This window comes from Diadema antillarum, unplaced genomic scaffold, assembly GCF_040938485.1.
Source record: "Diadema antillarum isolate AM-2024a unplaced genomic scaffold, OU_Dant_1.0 scf00000072, whole genome shotgun sequence".
Classification (NCBI taxonomy): Eukaryota; Metazoa; Echinodermata; class Echinoidea; order Diadematoida; family Diadematidae; genus Diadema; species Diadema antillarum.
In genome coordinates, this window is record NW_027270961.1 from 1,256,112 (window position 1) to 1,277,842 (window position 21,731).

The 21,731-nt window shown below is 36.4% G+C and overlaps 1 protein-coding gene across 1 annotated transcript in view; it reads left to right on the forward strand.

Annotated features, from left to right (window-relative positions):
* The window catches only part of LOC139717219 (uncharacterized), a 30,145-nt gene extending 11,814 nt beyond the window's left edge, over positions 1–18,331 (forward strand). The window contains exons 4-5 of the mRNA XM_071628722.1: positions 10,184–10,201; positions 14,377–18,331. Coding sequence (XP_071484823.1) covers positions 10,184–10,201; positions 14,377–14,421 — 63 coding nt within the window. The 3' untranslated portion in view covers positions 14,422–18,331. The remainder of the gene's footprint in view (positions 1–10,183; positions 10,202–14,376) is intronic.
* The last annotated feature ends 3,400 nt before the right edge of the window (positions 18,332–21,731 follow it).

Consider the following 21,731-nt stretch of genomic DNA (forward strand, 5'->3'; position numbering starts at 1 on the left):
TCCTCTCCTTGCTTTGTATATTTCGAGTGAGTTCTTTTACATTTCAGGGGCCCTGAGGTTAACAGCTAGTCTCCATAAAAAGGCTGTAAATTCCATGCCTCTGGTTTCTAGATTGTCATTGCTTATGTGGTCCACGATAGTTTTTCATGATGTGTGCTTGGTTGTAAACCTAATTCACGGTGGTATCAAGTATTCTGGGAGAATGTTCACAAAGGATGTTTTCGTTGAATGCTACATCCCAAACTTTGTTTGCTGTCCTTCAATCTGCTCTGTGGGCTTTAGATTATGTAAACTTTAGGAAATATAAAGACCTATTATGATTAAGCTTTGGATGGAGAAGGATGAGAAAATGATGATTAGAGGACAATTGCTATTTTTTGTAGCTCCTGTTCTTGTTAGCTGTCTGTGCCTGTTCTCTATCACATTTTAGTTTGTGTTTCTCTCGTTTCTGAAGCAGTAGTAAAGTTCCAGTTCTCCCAATAAGCTCCCTTTACTTCTTGCTTCTGATGTAATGTTTTGTTTGGTTACATGATACTATTTAGACCAGTCACTGAACAGGATTTCATTAATGAGGAACATAATTACTGTTCTTATCAGTCTTATCATCATTATTGTTATCATTATTTTCATTTTATTAGTACAGCTACAGTGCATTCTGATTGGTGGATTATATTTTTAACATTGTACATAAGGTCAAAGACTAGACCTTAGTGCACTTTGGCCAAAACTGTAATTTTTAAATCTGTGAATAAAACCTGCAAATTCCAGTGGTAATATCGTTCAGTGATTAAGATACAAAATAGGTAGGTATCAATTTGTGTGAAATGACAGGGGTGAAAAAAAAAATCAAATGGTAAGGTCAAAGATTAGTCTACTTAATTTGGCTTTAAAAGAATATAAATTTCCAGCCACATGTTCAGCTTAGAATGTCTAGTTGCAATACAGTTTGTTAGGAGTGAATACAGATGAGTATGACCTTTCACTAAACAAACATAAAGTTGAAAGATACATATTTTTTTTTTTTACTTTTACTTTAGGTAAGAGTTTTAAAGGAGATTTTTGGCTTTGATATGATATGCCACTTATCAAAATTGGATGTTCCTGAGCAAATCTAATAAGTGACAAAAATGCAAACTCCAAGAATTTGACTTCAGATAATGAAGGCTTTAAAATGAAAGGACCTCGATGGCAAATGCATGTTGATTTGTGCTGAAATGTACCATGATCATCACTTATGGGGCCAGGAAAATTCATATATATATATATATATATATATATGTATATATATATATATATATATACATATATATGTGTGTATATGCTATGGATTCAGTAATAATTTTTCTGCTTTTTGTTTCTTCAGATTACTTGGATCCACCCACCAAAAAAAAAAAGTAATAAAACCTTCCAAACCAAGCTTGTGCTGATGACGTCATCATGATCATGTGTCAATTATTGAGACAATGTAATGCACCTTCCCCTAAACTGACCATAACTAACATGTTTGAAACTTGGCATTACTGTAAAACGAGGAATGTTTGCGTGCATTTTAAGTTCGCGAATTTCGCGAGCGCCAAGATTATTAAAATGCACGCAAAAGTTCTTGTCTACACTACATGCATTGAATGCCAGTGGCAATTCGCAAAAATTTCATGCCACAAAAAAGGCCATTCTCTCTAAAAAAGATCGAGTGAAAATATTCACTCTTGAAGGAGTGAATACAAAAAGGAGTGAATTTGGAGTGAAATTGGAGTGAATTTTGAGTGAAAATGAACATTTTCACTCATTTTGGAGTGACCTCAGGGATCACTCGAAGACTTTGGAGTGATCCCTGACATCACTCTAAAACGAGTGAAAATGAACATTTTCACTCAAAATTCACTCCAATTTCACTCTAAATTAACTTTTTTTTTGGTATCCACTCCTTCAAGAGTGAATATTTTCACTCGATTTTTTTTAGAGAGTTGGCTCCAATTCACGAAAATTTCATGCCGCGAATTTATGTTTTACAGTATATATGACAGGGACGAAACTGTTACTTTTGGGTGCTCATGCTCAAGGGCATAGGGCAAAGGTCAAGGTCAAATTCGTAGAATTTTAGTAGATTCCCCATATCTCTGCAATGCCTAAAGGCATTTTCATGAAACTTATCTAGATTTCACATGTACTGAGATTGCTTAATTTGAAACACAATTGTAATGATGCATCAGTAGAATTGTGCTTCAAATTATGCATTCTTGTCATGTGAATGTAAACTGGAATCACAGAGGGTGATGTGAATCGTAATTCCAATCATGTTTCAAATGACGGTTTGGAGGTGTTTTCCATTCATGTTTTGCCAGAATCGAAATGACCATGTGAATGTAATTGAACTCCAATCATGTTTTGGGGGCGGAGATTATGGTGACAAAGATAGCTCAAGAGCGATTGACGGGAACATGGAAAGAAGCCAAACCTCCCCTCCTCACTCTGAAATTCAAAACCGCAGAATCCGTGAAGCCTTCCTCGGTTGTTTGAATGAACAATGATTTGAATCGTAATTGCAGTTGTGTTTGTAAGTTACAGGTACCATTCAAATTACGCACTCTTGGTGTGTGTAAAAGCATGGTCAGTGTATTACTAGGTGGATTCTCAAGGGAAAGTTTTGGGCAATGGGATGAAAGTTCCAAGGTCAAAGGTGAAGTGATAATTCTAAAGCATCACTTTTTTATATTTTCCGAAAAGGCTCAAGTTATCTTTATGAAATTTTGGTATAAACTGATATGCATGTACTGCATGACAATTAATGATTCTCTTGAGAATTTTGGGGTCATGGTTCATAAGGTCAAGGGTCAAAGGCCAGGTGAAAATCCTAACATTCTGCTATCTATTGCTGAAATGACACTATTTTCTCCATACCTTGAAAAATTATACATGCATTACTGCACAATGATTCTATAAGGAAAGATTTCAGCCATGGGGTCAAAGGTTAAGTGATAATGTTAAAATGTCACTATTTCCCCCCCCCCCCCCCCATATTGAAAGTAGATCATAGTATTGCCATGAAAATTGGATATCACTATAGGCCTAAGTTAATGATTATCTGAAGAAAGTTTTGGGCCATTGGATCAATAGGCAAGAGTCAAAGGTCAAGTGAAAATGTTCATATTCCTGAATATTTGCTCTCTGAAATGATTTAGCCAACCAAGTGAAATCTGGTTCAAGGAATGTATAAAATTGTAAACACTCAGCACATTTCTGGTTGTGCCATCAATCATGGGAAACTGTCATCTAACACTCTAAAGATGCAGGGCTACTGTAGACCTATTGGGATAATAATGTGATATGGCGTGGGAATACCAGTCATATTAGAAACATTTCTAGTTAAAAAGGCTTGTATTGTGATGTGTATACACTGTCCTTACTGTTCCTCATGAATGGAAATGGGAGACAAACAACTTCACACAAAAGAACCTTGGGTCTGCAAATTATTTTGATAAAATGCTGTAAAATGAGGAATGTTCGCATGCATTTTAATTTCGTGAGAGCCGAGTTTCACAATATTAAAATGCATGCTAAAGATCTTGTCTACACTATTATGCATTGAATGTTGGAGGCAACTTGCAAAAATTTCATACTGCGAATAAGGCCATCGGGTCACATTCGCGAAAATTTCTTGCCGCGAAAATATCGTGTTTTACAGTATTACTTTTCTTAGTTCTATATGCTTTGAAACTTAAGAATCTTAAAAAAACAGAACTATTATCCCATTAAAGGACAAGTTCACCTTCATAAACATAAGGATTGAGAAAATGTAGCAATATTAGCAGAATTAACACATCATTGAAAGTTTGAGGAAAATCGGACAACCCGTTCAAAAGTTATGAATTTTTGAAGTTTTTGTGCAGTAACCGCTGGATGAGAAGACTACTGCAGTGTATGATGTCACATGCGTACAACAATATAAGGAAAATATAAAGAGAATTTCACAAAATTTCATCTTTTGAAAAAAGTACACATTTCCTTGACTCGTTACAGACATATGTCATGGGCAATATTATTCCCCCTACCTTTAGAAAGAGGCAAGTCAAATGCTCTTTTATTATGCGAAAAAAATGAAAATATGTTGAATTTTCTTTACATTTTCTTTATACTGTTATACTCATATGACATCACAAGCTGTAGTAGTCTTCTCGTCCAGCAGTTCCAACACAAAAATTTTAAAAATTCATAACTTTTGCATCGATTGTCCAATTTTCCTCAAACTTTCACTGATGTGTTCTACTAATATTGCTGCATTTTCTCAATCCTTATGTTTATGAAGGTGAACTTGTCCTTTAAAAAAGGAAGTAGATTTTTTGACCCAAATTAAATGTTTTGAGCCTACCAAGGAATTTACCCATGTGACTTTGATATTGTGGAAGATTGGTCATTATGTAAGGTCACACAAGAACAATTATTGAAATGACATGTCAAATTCAAAGGTCAATGATCACAGAAATTCTGTAAAGAATCTGTGTTTCCAGCCATAAAGCATCAAACTGGAGTTTAATTGAGACAGCTCGATCAAAATAGATGGGTAACAAGTTCAATGTGCCTAGTGGGTCAAAGGTCATTGTGAGTAAAGAGCCATACTTGTGGACCTGAATGGTGATTGCTTTATGGGGTAAAGGCTTCCCAGCTGAATGCATGTACAGCAGTTGAATTGCTCTAGTGTTTAGTTTTGCAGTCATGGCACACTCCCAGAAACCTCAGACTACTCATATTCATGTCAGTGCCAAAGGTTTGATGACTTCTTGCCCACCAGGAACCAACTAAAAGGTCCACTCTGTATCTAACTTCGTCATTGTCATGTCTCTACTGTTTAAAATTACATCTTGTCTCCAGATTCAACATCCTATCTCCTGGTCTCATAAAAGGTGAACTCCTGTTTGAACTCCTGTTTTAGCATTACATCAGAGACACTCAGGAAAGCATCGTGGTTTCTAATCCGACTGAAAGGCAAAACAGCCGCAGGAAGGAGTATATTTCTCAATATTTCAATAAAAAAACCAAATGAAAACAACAACAACAACAACTAAAAAGCAGCTCATTGACAGATGAACAATTCTTAACACTGTTACATATAGTTCATCTCTTAATGAAGTAGTTCTGTTTCCATGGTATTATTGCTTGACATCACTTTTGTTAAATTTTTACCTGAATACTGCTCTTTTGTGGGTTTTCTTTCCACTAACTCTTGGAACCCAGTATCATTAGAAAGATAGACCTGTTGCTTCCACAATGTTGTCTTACAAAAGTCACAGCTTTCTGTTTCAATCCTGCATTCATCCAAATGCAGACCACTAAAGCTTACAAGCCATTTAGCCAAATTATAGAAACATCTCAAAGCTCATGTTACAATAATGTGATATTGTATGTAGAAACATTCAGGGTAATGACTGACTGCCCCTTAAAGGTGCATGGTCCCGGTGTTTTAGTCAAATGCGTACGCGGGCGCACTGCGCAAGTTACCTATAGAGACCTACGCTATCGACTCTTCTTTAGCGCTTATGCTTTGGCCCACTTCCCCGAGTCCGTAGAAGTCCGATCCACTGCAGTCAGTGGTCCGATCACAGTTTGGCTCATGATTCGACTGAGGGGGATGACAGCTTTAGCAAACTTCTTTTGTGATGTCATAATAACAAGCACATATGCACGCACCCTGGCATTACTACAGACTGCGCAATGCGCAGACAAAAAAATGAAGGCAACGTTACTTAGCAACAGCTACGCACTTTACTCTTGATGACAGCTCAACTTCGGTAATCTTCGTATCAATGCTCACGGTGATCGGTAGTATCATCAACAGCGCCCTCTACACTACCGGGACTATGCCCCTTTAACTCATCTGGACAAAGCTACTCTCGAGCCAAGCATAAACCAAACCAATAAGGATGTCCAAAACAGGATCTCTCTTACAATCAGTAAAAGTGAAATCCCAATGACTTCTAGTATAGAAAGATGCAATTATCCATATGCCCTCTAGCAGTAAAGAAATTGCCCCTTTTCTGACTCATCTTCTTAATTTTGCACTCTATTGTAGGGATAAGCCATGCAGACAAGTCTAATCATTAACATTTTTCCAGGTTTCAAGTATTCCATATTTTATGGCTTCCTGTACACAAAGCAGAAATCCCTAGAGTGTGACATCACAATAGGAAATCCCTCAATGTGCAGATGATGCCTGACATGTAATTAGCATAGCAGTTTTCTTTTGTGTGATCTCACATGTAGTTGCACAACGAAGTGTATAACAGGGCTGAGATACAGCCTCTCTAGGCCAATAAATTGATACAGTTCAATGTGTTGAAAAAAAATGTTTTAAAGCAGAAGGAAATCCAACTATAGATGTGAACTGAGGGAATGCAGTAATATTATTAGTAGAACACATGATCAGTGAATTTTGATGGAAATTGGACAATCCATTGAAAAGTTATGAATTTTTAAAAGTTTGGTACCATACTGTCATTGCTGGATGAGGAGACTGCAACACATTGTGATATCATGTATGGAAAATGACATATAGAAAAGTCAACATATGTTCACTTTTCTATTGCATAATAAAAGAGCACTTTAATTACCTCTATCAGAAAGCAGGGGAATAATTTAATCCTGAACATAGGACCTACAGGATGTGAGTGACAAGTCAAGGAAATGTATGTATTTTTGTTAAAAAACATAGATAATGAGAAATTCTCTTTATATTCTATCTGTATCCTTGTACATATTGATAATCACAAACTGTTGTTTTCTTCTCATCTGGCTGTGGCTCAGTGGCTGTACCAAAACTTAAAAAGATCAAAATGTTTTATATCAGATCATCCAGTTTCCTCAAACTTCACCAATGTGTTATACTAATATTACTGCATTTCCTCAATCCATATGTATATGGAGGTTTCATTTGCCTTTAAGACATTTTTTTTTTCCAACACATTGCACTGTGTCAAACTATCAGCCTAGTAAGGCTGAAACTCAGCACTGCACTTCACTGTGCAACATCTTTTGAGATTGGGTTTCTTTCCCCTTTACTAAACTATAGGCTTTTGACAAATCATTAGTCTACCATGTCTCACAAATATAATGCAGTCATGGGTCAGGCAAATTGAAGAGTAATACATACGGAGCCACTGGAACATTCCAGCTTTGTCATGACAGTTTACTTACTGAATTGCTACTCCATGTGCCATATATTTTTGCAAATTTGTGACTTGTAAAACTATTTTGCAAGTGGCTGAATTTTGATCAAGAACCACATGACAGAATTAAAAGAAGTAATATCTCTTCAAGAGAGAAATTATTGATTTCCAACCTTGGACATGTTTTATTACCGGTATATAAAATGCAGTTTTGTTATGGAGATGTTATAAGAGACATTGGTATTTCTGTGAAGTGTTAATTCTGTGAATATCGGTGATTTGCAAGATTTGTGAGGACCCCGGCAGTAACATTTCTACTCTGGGGCAGATCCAGGAATTCCGTAAAATGGGGGGGGGGGGGGGGGGGGGGGGCGCCTTTACAAAATCAAGGGGGGGCGTGCCTCTCATTTTTTTCTTTTTATTTCTTCTGTTTTAACAAAAAAAAAATAAAGAGGGGGGGGGGCATGCACCCGGTGCGCTCCCCCTGTATCCGCCACTGTTACTGCCCACCTACAGAATACAGTTTATTCAAATGATGATGACACAACACACAGGCATTTCTTGTGTCTGAGTTTTCATGCAAAATATGTATTGATGTGACTACACACAGACATGTCATTATGTAATATTGTGCAAATCCATACTGAACACTGAAAACTGCATTGAAGCTTTCGTTTTCCTCTTGTACATTGTAGCATCATGGTTATAAGGGTGCCTGACAAAAAGTACTTCCGATATCACTGTGACTCTATGGAATATTCTGCTTGCAGCAGATTCCTTTGCCATATCTCACATCTACCTCTTTATATGATTTGTTTTAATTTGTTCGTTTGTTCTGTTTAGGTATGGATGGACAGCCGTCATATCCTTAATGTGCATCCCAGAGGCAGTTCTTCTTTGAATTTAACCCAGAGAGAATACAAACAACCCTTTTGAGGACTTCTGTACAGAATGTATTTGGGAAAACAATACAAAAACAAGAACAAAGCTAACAATTTCTACACTCAAATATCTAACCAAAGAAGAACCATCTTGCAAAGAACACATTGAGCCTTTTTATGCAGCATCAAGATAGGAAATGTCCTTGGTATTTCAATGACATGCCATCTACAGCTGATATTTCTGTTCATAATTTGTGTGAAAGTTTGCAAATTAGAGATTGTTTGTTGGAACTGATGTAAAAGTGATTTACATCAGTAAAATATGACTTGAAATGTGTGCAGCTATTGTATGCTTGCAAAAATGCCTTTAAAGGACAAGTTCACCTTCATAAACATAAGGATTGAGAAAATGCAACAATATTAGTAGAACACATCAGTGAAAGTTTGAGGAAAATTGGACAATCGATGCAAAAGTTATGAATTTTTTAAATTTTTGTGTTGGAACCGCTGGATGAGGAGACTACTACAGCTTGTGAGTCATATGTGTACAACAGTATAAAGAAAATATAAAAGAAAATTCAACATATTTTCACTTTTTTCGCATAATAAAAGAGCAATTGACTTGCCTCTTTCTAAAGGCAGGGGAAATAATATTACCCATAACATTTATCGGTAACGAGTCGGGGGAATGTGTACTTTTTTCAAAAGATGGAATTTTGTGAAATTCTCTTTATATTTTCCTTATATTGTTGTACGCATGTGACATCTAAGTTATTCATACACTGCAGTAGTCTTCTCATCCAGCGGGTACTGCACAAAAACTTCAAAAATTCATAACTTTTGAACGGATTGTCTGATTTTCCTCAACTTTCAATGATGTGTTCTACTAATATTGCTACATTCTCTCAATCCTTATGTTTATGAAGGTGAACTTGTCCTTTAAAACAGAAAAAAAAAACCTGTAAGAAAACTCAGAATGGAGACAAAGAAGGAGCAAAGATCCCACTTGGTACTGTGCGACAGCATACACTGCTTGTACAGACTGTTGCTTCTTACAGACTGACTTGAACTCCAGTGTGCTGGGATTGACAGTGAAATTGAAGTAATTGCATTTACAGAGGGTTATTCATATCCGGTTTGAAGTCCTCCCCCCCCCCCCCCCCACCCCTACTCTCACTCTCTCTTCTGTTCACGACCTTGACAACATATCAGTTCTCTTGGGGCTGAGAGAAAATGGTTATCCCCAGGTATTGATGGTGAAAACTTCTGCTGGAGGGCATGTATCAAAGCAGACGCTTCTTTTTTATCATTACTTTGAAAAAGATGTGAAGTCACTGGGTAGCACTGTCTTGCCCTATGTGACATAGATAAGTGAACTACTATGAAAGAAAAGCGAAATGTTCTATTTGATTTATGATGCTCTGTATTACATCTGTTGTCATATGTATTTGTATACTTATCAGTTAAGGGGATTAATGGTAGGATACTTACTTGAGAGGTACCTAAATGGCTTGGGGAAATGGACTATGTCCATGATCAAAGGACAGTTAGTCAAATGTTCAAATCAAAATCTTGTTGATTTTCATTTAAAAATGCCTAAATTTCTCTGCTTGATGTAACTTTTGGAGGATGGGCTAAAATAAGAAGAGTCTGGACCTTTTTCAGTTTCTAGTCTTGGACAGATGTACAGTGGTAAAGAAATTTCTCTGCTGATGATAATAATAATGATAATAAGGTCTTATTTACCCAAGGTGGCCTCTTCAGTGTTGCCACTGCTCTACAAGAGGGCCCTGCCATTATTATTACCCTAGCGTTGCCAGGTACCCATTTATACACCTGGGTCGAGAGGGATGTGGTGGTTAAAACACCTTGTCCAAGGACGCAAGCACTGGGCGGGACTCGAACTCGGGTCCTCCGATCGGGAGTCGAGAGTCTTATCCACTATGCCACAGCGCCCCCACATGATGTGTTTGATTTAGGAGCTTAGGCTATTAGCATTTCATATTTATGATTACAAGGTGGAGTACATGTATTATCTTCTATACAAAAAACCCAAACAAACAAACAAACAAACAAACAAACAAACAAACAAACAAACAAACACAACCCCTCAATTTTCTCTCTGTCTTTTTTTCCCCCTCACAGGCTCCTGTAGAAGAAGAGGTAGGTAGAAACTGACTCTTATCATCTTGGGTAAGACCTACATGTAGGAAGATCGTACTGAATATTTTAAAAACAAACATTTGAAAACAAAAACAGGCAAAGAGATATAGTTGAAGATGATATGCAGGGAAATGTTTCCCAAATCATAGAAATCATTTCTATTCATTAGTTTCTCCATCCATTTAAGCCTGTTTCCTTATCACCAATGCTTTTATTTTGTAATGCATGACATTGTCATAGGTTTGTACAATCAGGGAGGTGTAAGAAAAGGAGAGACAACTGGCTCGTAATTCATGCAAACACATGTTTGGTTTCAAAGCGTTACAATGGGATGTCTAGCATTCCACTATACGCTTTGAAGTCATGCTCTGCACCGCTCTAGTTGCAAGGCGAAGTTCGGAGACGAAGAACGCATTTCACCTTTCGTTGAATTACAAGCTTTATTCCCCCGTAAAATTTTAAATGAAATACTCAAATTGATTAAGAGTAGTTTAGGAAAGAATTCAATATTATAAACATGTATTTCTAGTTTCTTCATATGCGCATATCGAAATGAAATAAAAATTAGGCCCTCTTAAAAACCTAATATTTTTCTATAATGCGCACATTTCTGCATGTTAGTTTTCTATCCTTTAATCTGGGATATTTTGATCTTTCAAATAAAGTACTCCGCTAAAGCGTGCACCAGCGTGCTTTTAAACTATTTGCTGTTAAAATTGTCAGTTTTACTCTGCATTTTGATTCGCTGCTCCAATTCAAGGTACAAAAATTCATTGTTACCGTCACATTGAAAGAGAGAGAGCGAAATGCAGTAGGGGCAAGTATTTCTAGATGTAAGAGCGCTAGTCCCGATTATTGATGCTCTCTTTTGTTAAAGCACCTGATTTCCACCTGTAGTTAAGCGCATAACTTCTTTGCGGTGCCGTGCATCTTTCAAAAGAGAGCAGGAGTTGTCTCTCCTTTTCTTACACCTCCCTGGTACAATGGTGTATGATTCTTGGCTAACCATTTCACTGATCTTTCTCCTAATATTTTGTGTGTGTTTGTTTGTTTGTTTGTGTGTGTGTGTGTGTGTGTGTGTGTCATCTCCATGGTGTATCTGGCTAGCTATCTTGTATTCACTGATACTTGATGTGCTGTATTTCCTGTTATTTTCATTTTGATTGCATTCCTCATGTCATTCGTATGACTGCTCAGTGCCTTTGTGAGCTGCAATTCTGTGACATATGACCTTCTGTATGACACTATTTTGGTTCTCATTCTTTGCACACATCATCATCAATCTATTTTGTCCCCCTATTAATGATCATTCCGTGCACAGAACACTGCATAGAGCATAAAAAGCCATTTTACGTGTGTTGCTAAGGCTATGGTGGTTATACACTGTTGTTGCTATGAGTTGCAGACAAAGGAATCATTTGATGAGGGCTATGGCAGCCAGGTCACATGGAATGAATGTACCCTTATACAACTAGCTTGCCTAAAGATGATGCCTCTGGCATTAAGATTAAAAAAAAAGTAAAAGATTGTCTCTGTTTTCATCACAAGTCACATACAGAGGCATGGCTGTTACAATATGGCGATGTGAAATGCATGAGGGTAACTTGCATCAACATAACATTTGCAATTGATGGCAATGTGATCATGTGATCATGTGCATCAAGCCACCCCCTCTATCATGATGTTCTCATTCTAACTTACACACAAAGGGAACAAACATACATGTATTGCAACTGATTGAAGAGATCTATACAGGGTGTCTCTAAAAAAAGTAAACCCAACTTCAAAGGCAAATTTTCAGAAAACTAAAAAATATTTACACATTATTTTTTCATGGTTAGATAGTCCAATAAGTCCTCTGTCCAATGATACCACGTAGATTATGTAACTCTCATGCATGACTGAGCATGATTCAACTTAGTAAATGGGTGTGAAATCATCACTGTGGCAAGTTCCGTGATCAGCATACTTTCTCACATTGTACCAGATGGCTCTTTGTGTTGGAGGCTGCCTGTCGGGGAACTGCACCCGAAAAGCCTCTTGAACTTCCACGAAACTTCTTGTTTCCTGGTATCTGAGTTACCAGGAATACTCTCTGCTCAATTGTCAACTGTACCATGTTTGGAAAGCATGTGAAGTGTGCCTGTGTCAGGAACAACCTTTGCTGACAAAAATTTAACTTCAAATATGCCCTGAATGCATGACAATAGCAAGAAATAACTTGCCACAGTGATGATTTCACACCCATTCACCAAGTTGAATCATGCTCAGTCATGCATGAGAGTTACATAACCTATGTGGTATCATTGGATAGAGGACTTATTGGACTATCTAACCATGAAAAAATAATGTGCAAATATTTCATAGTTTTCTGAAAATTTGCTATTGAAGTTGGGTTTACTTTTTTTAGAGACACACTGTACATGTATTACAAGCATCTGATTATGGATGTTCCAAGTACATACTATCTTATTGTGCACATATTTAACCTTTTCGAAAGCATTTCTCTAAATGAGCATAAGTTAAGTGAAGAATGTTGTGTTGTTTAAATAGATTTTACCCAGCCATTTGCCAAAAAAAAAAACCAACAACAACAAGTAAAGGCGTGGTCACACAGCCCAAAATTTGCGAAAACTCATGAATCACGCATGAAATTTGGTTGTGCGTGCTTGTCCGGCGAGAATTTTCGCTGATTTACGCAATGAAAATCACCGATGAATTGCGCAAGAACTACGGAAAGATCACGCATATATCACTAACAAACCACGCACTTTCAGCACATAGGCACGCAAAGGCCCCAAACAGGGCGAATACGTGGTTGTGTGTGGCGAAAGGTCTACTAAAAACCATGCATAATCTGCGCATTATTACTAATGAACTGCGTATGAATCGCGCATGATTCACGCATGAACGCGATAGCGGCAACATTTTCGCGAATGATCACTGATATTCCATGCATATTTGGCGCATTGTCCGCCTAAGAACTACGCAAACTACGCAAAAATTACGTAAAACAGCACAATACTGCTTAAACTCTTACGCGAAGCCGAGTTTTGAGCTGCTCAAAACCTGGAATCGCTTAAAGTGCCGATCCAGCAAACATCAATGGACACCTACGTCAGACAAACTCATGAAATGTGCAAATCGCGCATGTATCGCATAAGGCTCGAATTTTGTGTGTGATTCATGCGTTTACGTGACTTTTGGACTGTGTGACCAGGCCTTAAGTTATCATGGCTACATGATTATAATGTAACTGCTCCTTGTATGTATCAGTTCGTAGCCAATCCAAATGGGATCCAATCTTTTCCATGTTCCAATGTGAAAATACTACTCACAAAAGGCCACATCACACTAGAGCATATCAAGCCAACAAATGCCCAAGAAATTCAAAAATTTCAAGATACATTTGCATCCATTCCTAATACTACAATAGTTCATGGCAAGTTTGACGTTCTTTGTATTCATGTATATTCGTAGGAATTTACAGAGATACACTGCAGTCAGTTTTTTATTTTGGACATGTTCAAAATACAAAATCTGGCAAAAAAAAATGAATAGATTGATGCTCTCAAACATTTCATATTTGTAACTGTTGTAACTTTCTTTCAAAATATCAGATTGATTATTCAATATTCAGAGTCACTTTGATAAATTTTTAACTTGTACATGTATTTTACTTCAAAACAAAGCTGCCTGTAGCTTTCAGCTCTAGCCTCACGTTTGCCTGAGTATGTAAAAGATCCTGTTTACTTAGTAGCAGTGATTTAAAAAAAATGTTCAAGATATCACAGTTGATGCATATGTGTAGGTCTGTTGTACCACAAAACATCCTACCATATAACATTTTTGCAGTAAAGCCTAAAATAAGGAGATATCAATATTTTTCTCAATAAACCGTAACTGTAGATGGTTTAGTCTAGAAGCATTTTTATTATAACTATTGTTCACATTTTGTATATTTATCAATACTCAGCATTGATTTTATCAATTCAAATCTTTACAGTGGTTGTTTCTATCCCTAACTCATATTTTAGAACTATATTAAAGCACTAATGCTCGGTTTTTGTTTCATCTGCAAATGGTAAATTATGCCTTTAGTTGTTGTCATTTCATTCCATGCTTTGAATCCCTTTTCATCAGTGTCCAATCACATTTCTTCTCTTCCCTGACAGGAGGTGGAAGCGGGAGACGATGGAGACGACGACGAAACTTCCTAGTCTTGTAACCAGTCACCACACTGATTTGGAGCACCATGATCTTTGTGACAAAACTTGCAGCAGAGCCCTTGGCATCCTGCCTGAGAGTCTAGCATGTCGTTCCAAACTTATTTTGTATGAATGGCGAAACCAAGTCATGTGAAAGCTGTAATATTACATACTGACACTAATCATATGAAGTGACCATAAGTCAAAGATATAAAAGCCTCTGATTTCATTGCCAAAAATAAAAATAAAATAAAACAAAAACAGGATTTTCATAAGCCAGTGCATGCAAGTAACCACAGATGAAAATGAATTCCAGTGTGGCGGTGTGACTTCAAATACACTGAAATTCCCAGAAAGTTAGCCTGTACCATTACAGCTTTTACATGAATATCTTCATACTCCTTTCTCTAAGCCTCTTTGAGATTGGTTTTGTTTTGATATCGAAGGTGATCATGTAGCTTTAGAATTTGTATATATGTGTTATGTTTAATGGATTAGTGTCCTGAAAACTGTCTGTGTAAATTCAAACCTGATGTGAATTTACACAACTTTTTTGTACAAAACTTAGGTAAATATTTCTCCACCTTTTTCAGTCAGCTAAAAATCATTATCTGGCAACCTTTCCTTCCTCTTTAGCCTTGACTGGCACTCACAATTCCAAGCACAGTGATCCGCATAGGAAAATTCATTTCTTATATCAGAAATGTGCAGAAAGATATAAGAACATAACTTATAAATCATGTCAGTTAACTCATGTACTACAGGCAAATTCGTATTCACTGCAAATACCAAATTTCCCAGTTTGAAGACAAATAGAAGGTATGAAAGTTGATTTAAGTCACTTTGCTTTGAATTTTTGAAACACTCCTGTTGGATTCTTGTAAATATACATGCATGTAACATTTAAAGGCTGCATGTTTTAGTACTTTTTTGAGATATTGTGAATCATGTTTTGAAAATCCCACTGGGTGTGTATGTTCATTTCTCATTATATTTGTGAGAGAGGAAAAAGTTTCAGCGCACCAGGAGGTCATATTGGAAAATGTCCTGTGAGATGTTGCTATGAGTGATAAGTGTCCACCAATGAGGAGTGGATTAAAGCATCACATGACCCAAGCACTGACATGGCCAAAGACAATGTAAAAGTGACGATGAAAAACACAACCAGCATGTCATAGCTATTGAAGAGAGTCTTCTATGGTTCAGAGAAAGTGTGTACATGGTATCTCAGAATAGATTGAAAGTCAGAGAGACAAGTAAGTCAGAGAGAGAGAGATCACTGTTATTACATCCCTCAATTTGATCAGAATCATCAGATTATCCATATGCTAATTATTCTGCCTTGAGAAACAAAACAATAGACAAGCTTTCTTCTTTCTTTGCAGCAGCTTACCATAATTTTATTCACACACATCAACAACCAATGAATCAATCAGTGTATTCTCTCGTTGGTTCACCGTTAGGGTAGGAGCTTCCAGGAGCTACTGTGCACTGTTCGGTAAGAGACATTGACATCACAGTCTGAGCGATGTCAGTGCTACATCTGGAATATTATGTTGTGTTCACACTTGTGCCTGCCATAGAGTCGTACTACTAGTTTACCTCAAGAAGTAAAACCAAGCAAAGTTCCCATCACTATCCCATGCTGATTCAAGCCTTTACACCAACTCCACATCTTCTGTAGATGTCCAGTTCCTTTGCTGTTGCATTCCTTTCAGAGGAGTGTGAACATGAAACTTTTTGCATCAAAGAAACAATGTACCCAAAACAAAGCTAAGTGTGAAGACAGCACATGGCACAAAGCCTTTTTGAAAGCAGCTCTTAGTTGTAAATTTGAAGAACAGTCTTGAGTATTGGAGAATATGCTGTTATTTTAGACCTATTTGCCTGTCTTTGTCTTGAAACTGTTTTAAGCTCATGCAATGCAGTTGATACATTAGATTTGAATGTGTGAAGCAGGGAGGAACAAAAAACTCATTGAAATCTCCTCAGAAATGCTGCAGCGTGAATGTGTAAACAGTTGGTGGATGTCATTTCGGTATGTTTCCAAGAGGACTTGTGTAGGTGTTTGGCAGTGTTCTCACACAATTACATTACAGTGAAAGTTCTGTGTTTTAGATGTAATGTGAACAAGTCTACCTCATTTTGATTTGGGGTGCTTTGTTTCGTCTGACCTCTGTGAATGCAATAGAGGCATCTTGACTGGAATCATTGAGTTGAAGTCACGACTTTTGACATCCATGACCATCAAGTGGAAGGAAATTTGGGCAAGAACAGGCAGTTTTGGGTGTCTGCATGCTCAGCACTGTTTTGGAATTGCTGCTACAATGTTTCATATAGGGCATGTGAGGTATTAAGCAAAATTGAGATACAGGAAAGGAGTTGATGTGTCAGTCATTTTATCATTTTACTGTATTTTGAAGGTTGTTGTATGACGTACTTGCTGCACACTTGTAAATGTCTGTTTGATGCTAAAAGAAGCTGTATATATGCCAAACTTCTCAAATACCCAGAAGCAAGACAAGTAACCTGTGTGTCTAAAGATTTCTTCCTTTAAATGGCAAGATTTGTGAATACCGTAGACCGCAATTATCATTTGCTGTTGACGCACTATATTATTATTTTGACGTGAGCAACCTTAATACACACAACATGTGATTCAACAAGATGAACAATGATTTTACAAGGTTTTTCTTACCTCATTCAAATGAATTTGATATGTCATGTACTTTTAATCCCTAAATTTGGAAGAATCCAGTATTGCCTAATGAGCTTATCACACCGCATGTTTGAAATTCATGAAAAATTTCAGACATTATATCGTCTTATGGTGTCTGTGATACGTTGATTCTGCAATAGATTATCAACATTCAAATTTTGGCAATGTCTTACATATATTAAAATCATATTTTCTTCCCTTTCTTGCACACCTTCATTTTGAACACAATAGTTCCAATGATAAAATTCATATCCTATATATTCAAAATCTGCCAAAAGAAAATTGTGTGCAAGTTTATGAATGCACCAAGATGGGGAGTATAACAGGAAATATTGAGACATGCCGTTAGATATGCATAGAGACCTTCATTTAAGGGTACTTTGGTGTAAACCAGTGGTGTATTCATTTTTGTTTTCTATTTGAATACTGCCATATGTCCAGCCACCAGTGATCCTCATTTTTAAGATATCCATGTTGCTTATAATGTGTCCTGAAGTTGTGAAGTATTGTGCTGGATTCGTCATATGTAGTTACATGGTAGAGTAAACACTTGCTCAGTTTAAATCTAGATTTTGACATGATGAACAGAATCAGATATTGAGTATTCGGGGGGTAGGGGAGGGAGCAAAAGTTGGTCGAGTGCTTTGGTGTCAGGCCCCACATTTGACAGATTAGCTTGCAGCAAGGATCAAGGCTTAACTTGAGCAATAGACTGAGAAAGAATTTGTGTCACAGTAATACATGTACCTCCAAGCAGATGAGTTTGTAATCATTGCTAAAGAATATGATTAAATTCACCATATCACTCGCCAAGATGTGTCAGGATCCACATGTAAATAACTGAACTATTCAGATGGACAGGACTAAAATCCCGACAATCATATAGAAGATTGAATAACCAATTCTGATAAATTGATATACCAGACTCTTTGAAATGAAAACCATCATGCTTGCATGTTTTTGCTGAAAATGATTGACAGATGTTCCAGCAAATTCTGGTAAGACATGCACAATGAATTTTCATCATTATTTGCTTTACATTATATAGGATGCCCTTCACTGTTTCTGTTGACCATGCAGAGTGCTGTATTTTCGTAGTTTAGCTGTCTTTTGTTTTGACTAATTACGTTTTGTGTATTATAGTGCTTGTGAACAGCTTTTACATGTGTTTGGTGACAATTTTTTCATGTTTTTTAAAAATAAATGTGTACTGTTTCAATAATTTTATAAGCAGTCACGTTGTGCTTTTCTGAATTGTGTAATGCATACATAGAGATTGCTGTAATCTCTCGCATTATGCAAAGAATAGAACAAAAAAAAAAAATAAAACGTCAGGAAAATGTGAGAATGTAGCACACACCCAACAAACAAACAAACAAACAAGCAAGCAAACCAACAAACCAACCCCAAGCAATTTACACTGTGATTGATGAAGTCTATACAGGTGAACACATATGATATCCTAGCAAGACAGCAGGGTACCGTAAAAACAGAAATTTTTCATGTGCATTTTAATTTTGTGAATTTTGTGAGAGCAGTGGTTCATGAATTAAAATGCATGTTGAAAGGTCTTGTCTACACTAATATCATTGAACGCCTGTGGCAATTTGCAAACATTTCTTGCTTAACAGTATTTAAGTCATAAAAACAGATCCACATATTTTCACATCATGTTCTCAGCTTACCAGGTGCAGATAAAAATGGGAATGAAAACATATTTTTACGAAACAGAGTTTCCTATGAAGGCAACATATCAATTCTTGTTATTGCCACTTGCTAACAATTGCTGTTGGAAAAAAAAAAAAGCTTTAGTGCTTCAAAATACTGTGTAGTTCTTAAATGTGAACTGAGGATAGAAACAACCAACAAGAAAATGTTGATCAGTATAATCAATGTTGACTATTGTTAAATATACAAAATGTGAGCAATAAATTTAATTAGAAAAAACACGTCTAGAATAAACCGTCTAGTTACGGTTTATTGAAAAAATTAGTGATATCTCCTTATATTTGTGGCTTTATTGTGATTTTTTTTTTTTCTTTTGGTACAGTAGGGTGTTTTGTGATACAACTGTACTAGACATATGCATCAAATGTGGTAATTCAAACATTTTTTTTAATCACTGCTCCCAGTGTTAAATCGTGGCTTTAACCAGGCCAGTGTTAATACATAGCTACGTCCAATAAACAGAAATCTAGGATTTAATACTGGACATGTTAGTGTATTCAATGTCGTGCGAGTGTTTGAGTTCCTCTAGGTCAGCAGGACAGCTGTCAATGGCTCTAACATGACCTTTGATCTTTGACCTCGCACTTAAGCATTACAGCTAATTACAGTCATGTAGTAAAATTCACTGTTGAGTTTTTTCTTGCAGCTAGTCTAGTCAATATCCTTCAAATGTATAGTGAAATTACAGGAAGAAAACTTAACTATGGTAATCCTAGAATTGAATTGTTATAGTTTGTACAGCTGTACTCCCTTGACTAACTTTCATCTGGTATAATGTACATACATTAGTCCAGATCCAACTATCTGAAAAAAAAAGCAATTTACTCTATCCTTTTATCTTCATCGAAAATGCATTTAAATAACACAACTGAATAAGTCCCTGATTGAACTTGGTATATGAAACATATGGCAAGAACTTTGGCATTTCAGATTGACTGGGATTTGGCACATGCCGCCACAACTATTCCAAAATTCTCCATATGAATGTCATCATAATGTATATTATCAGATTAGATTTTGTTGTTTTTAATAATGGTATTGTAATTATTGTGCTATGGTGTGCCATTTTGACCATAAAATCGACCATAAAATACTATGAATGTATCATGTTTTATGAAGATGCATATTATTGTGTCGCAATTATTAAAAAACCACCAAACAGACAGACAGCATACCACCTTTGGTGACATCAGGTTAGCTGGAATAAATGCTGATGAAACTTTTATGTTGGTTTTTTTTTGTGTGTGTGTAAAAATTGAATGAATGGTTTCTGACCACATAGTGCTTCTTACATCCATAGCAGTGGAGTACAAAACAGTCACATTCAAGCTTTCAATGTGCAATAATTTGATGTCAGCATTTATTTCTTACTGGAGATGGTGCAGAGAGTACTACAATTCTGTATAATATGGGCCCCGTTTCATCATAAGATATAATCAATTATGATTTCCGTAACACACAGGCTGCCATAGACTTATGATAGAAATCAACTGTATAATCACTTATAACTCTTCATAAAACAGGGCCAAGAACTTTATATGGACATGAAACAATGATGGACCTTAAATGTTCTGAAGATTTCAGCAAACATTCAGGCTGTGCTTATGCATTTACTGTCGAAGTAAAATTCATTCTGCTTTAAAGCTGATGATACTCAACCATGAAACAAGTGGTAGGGATTGCACCAAGTTTAATAAAGCAATAACACACTTGTGGTCAAGAGCCATCTCTATGATCATAACAAGTATTTCAAAGAACCATACATTAACCCTATAAAGCCCAAGCTATTTTGACCCCTTCCAGGCCCAAGGGGGGCACATTGTGTCCCCTACCTGACTTCTTTACTATTTGATGTACCACTATCATATTTGACACATGAGTAGAGCAACTCATATAGCAATACTAGTATGCTAAAATCATGGGTTTTCTTTATAATTTTGTTACCCCCAGTATGTAGATCTTTATTTCAGACCAATCATTTCCATATTTACCACAAAAGGAAAGCAAGTCAAACTTCACTATCTGTTATGGTTGAAATTTCTCAATGTCACCACATGGGGGCGCTATTCATTACAATATAAAGAAATGTATATTTGCTTTATAGGGTTAACGAATCATTCATGGTACAATTCCATTTACTAAAGATGAATCTTAAAAGTGGTACATCTCTGAATTTTGCAAACATCTGCATTCAATCTTCAAATGTGTGGTGGTTCTCTTGTTTCCTCAGGTGTTGAAATACAGGAAATTTAACACAGTAAATAAAACATGAAATGAATGTATTAAGAGCTCTTTTAAAAGAATCCCTCTTACATTCTTCTTCTCCTTTAATATTCAAAGTGTTATGCAGCCTATCACCAAGATAAACCTTGCATTTGTCCTGAAATTAATCCTAGCATGTCTGCTGTCAAGTTCTGCATCAAACTCCCAGATTTCCAGCAAGGGGAAATGACATGTTGATGGATTTCTATGATTTTTCTCTGTAAGGATTTTCCTTATACCTTTGAAAGTAGAAATAAAGGCAATATACTTCCATTCAAACTACTGCATTTTGATCTAAAACTCAATTTTCAGACAAGATTGTTACAGTGTTCACTCTGTACGCAATGATAAATTTTTGTTCGAGATGCTCACAATGCTCTGAAAACCAGAATTACGATTCACATCTGCAATGTAATAAAACACATAATTGATTTCATTTGTTTATATGCCTGCTTCAATTTGTAAGCAAACACATTATGCATATTTGCTGCATCACAATTAAAGACTTAACAAGACAGCCAGCTTAACAATATTCCAAGATAGGAGTACTGATAGGGTATATTTGATATGAGACATCATACGTTCATAGTACACTGATACAAATCAATCATAA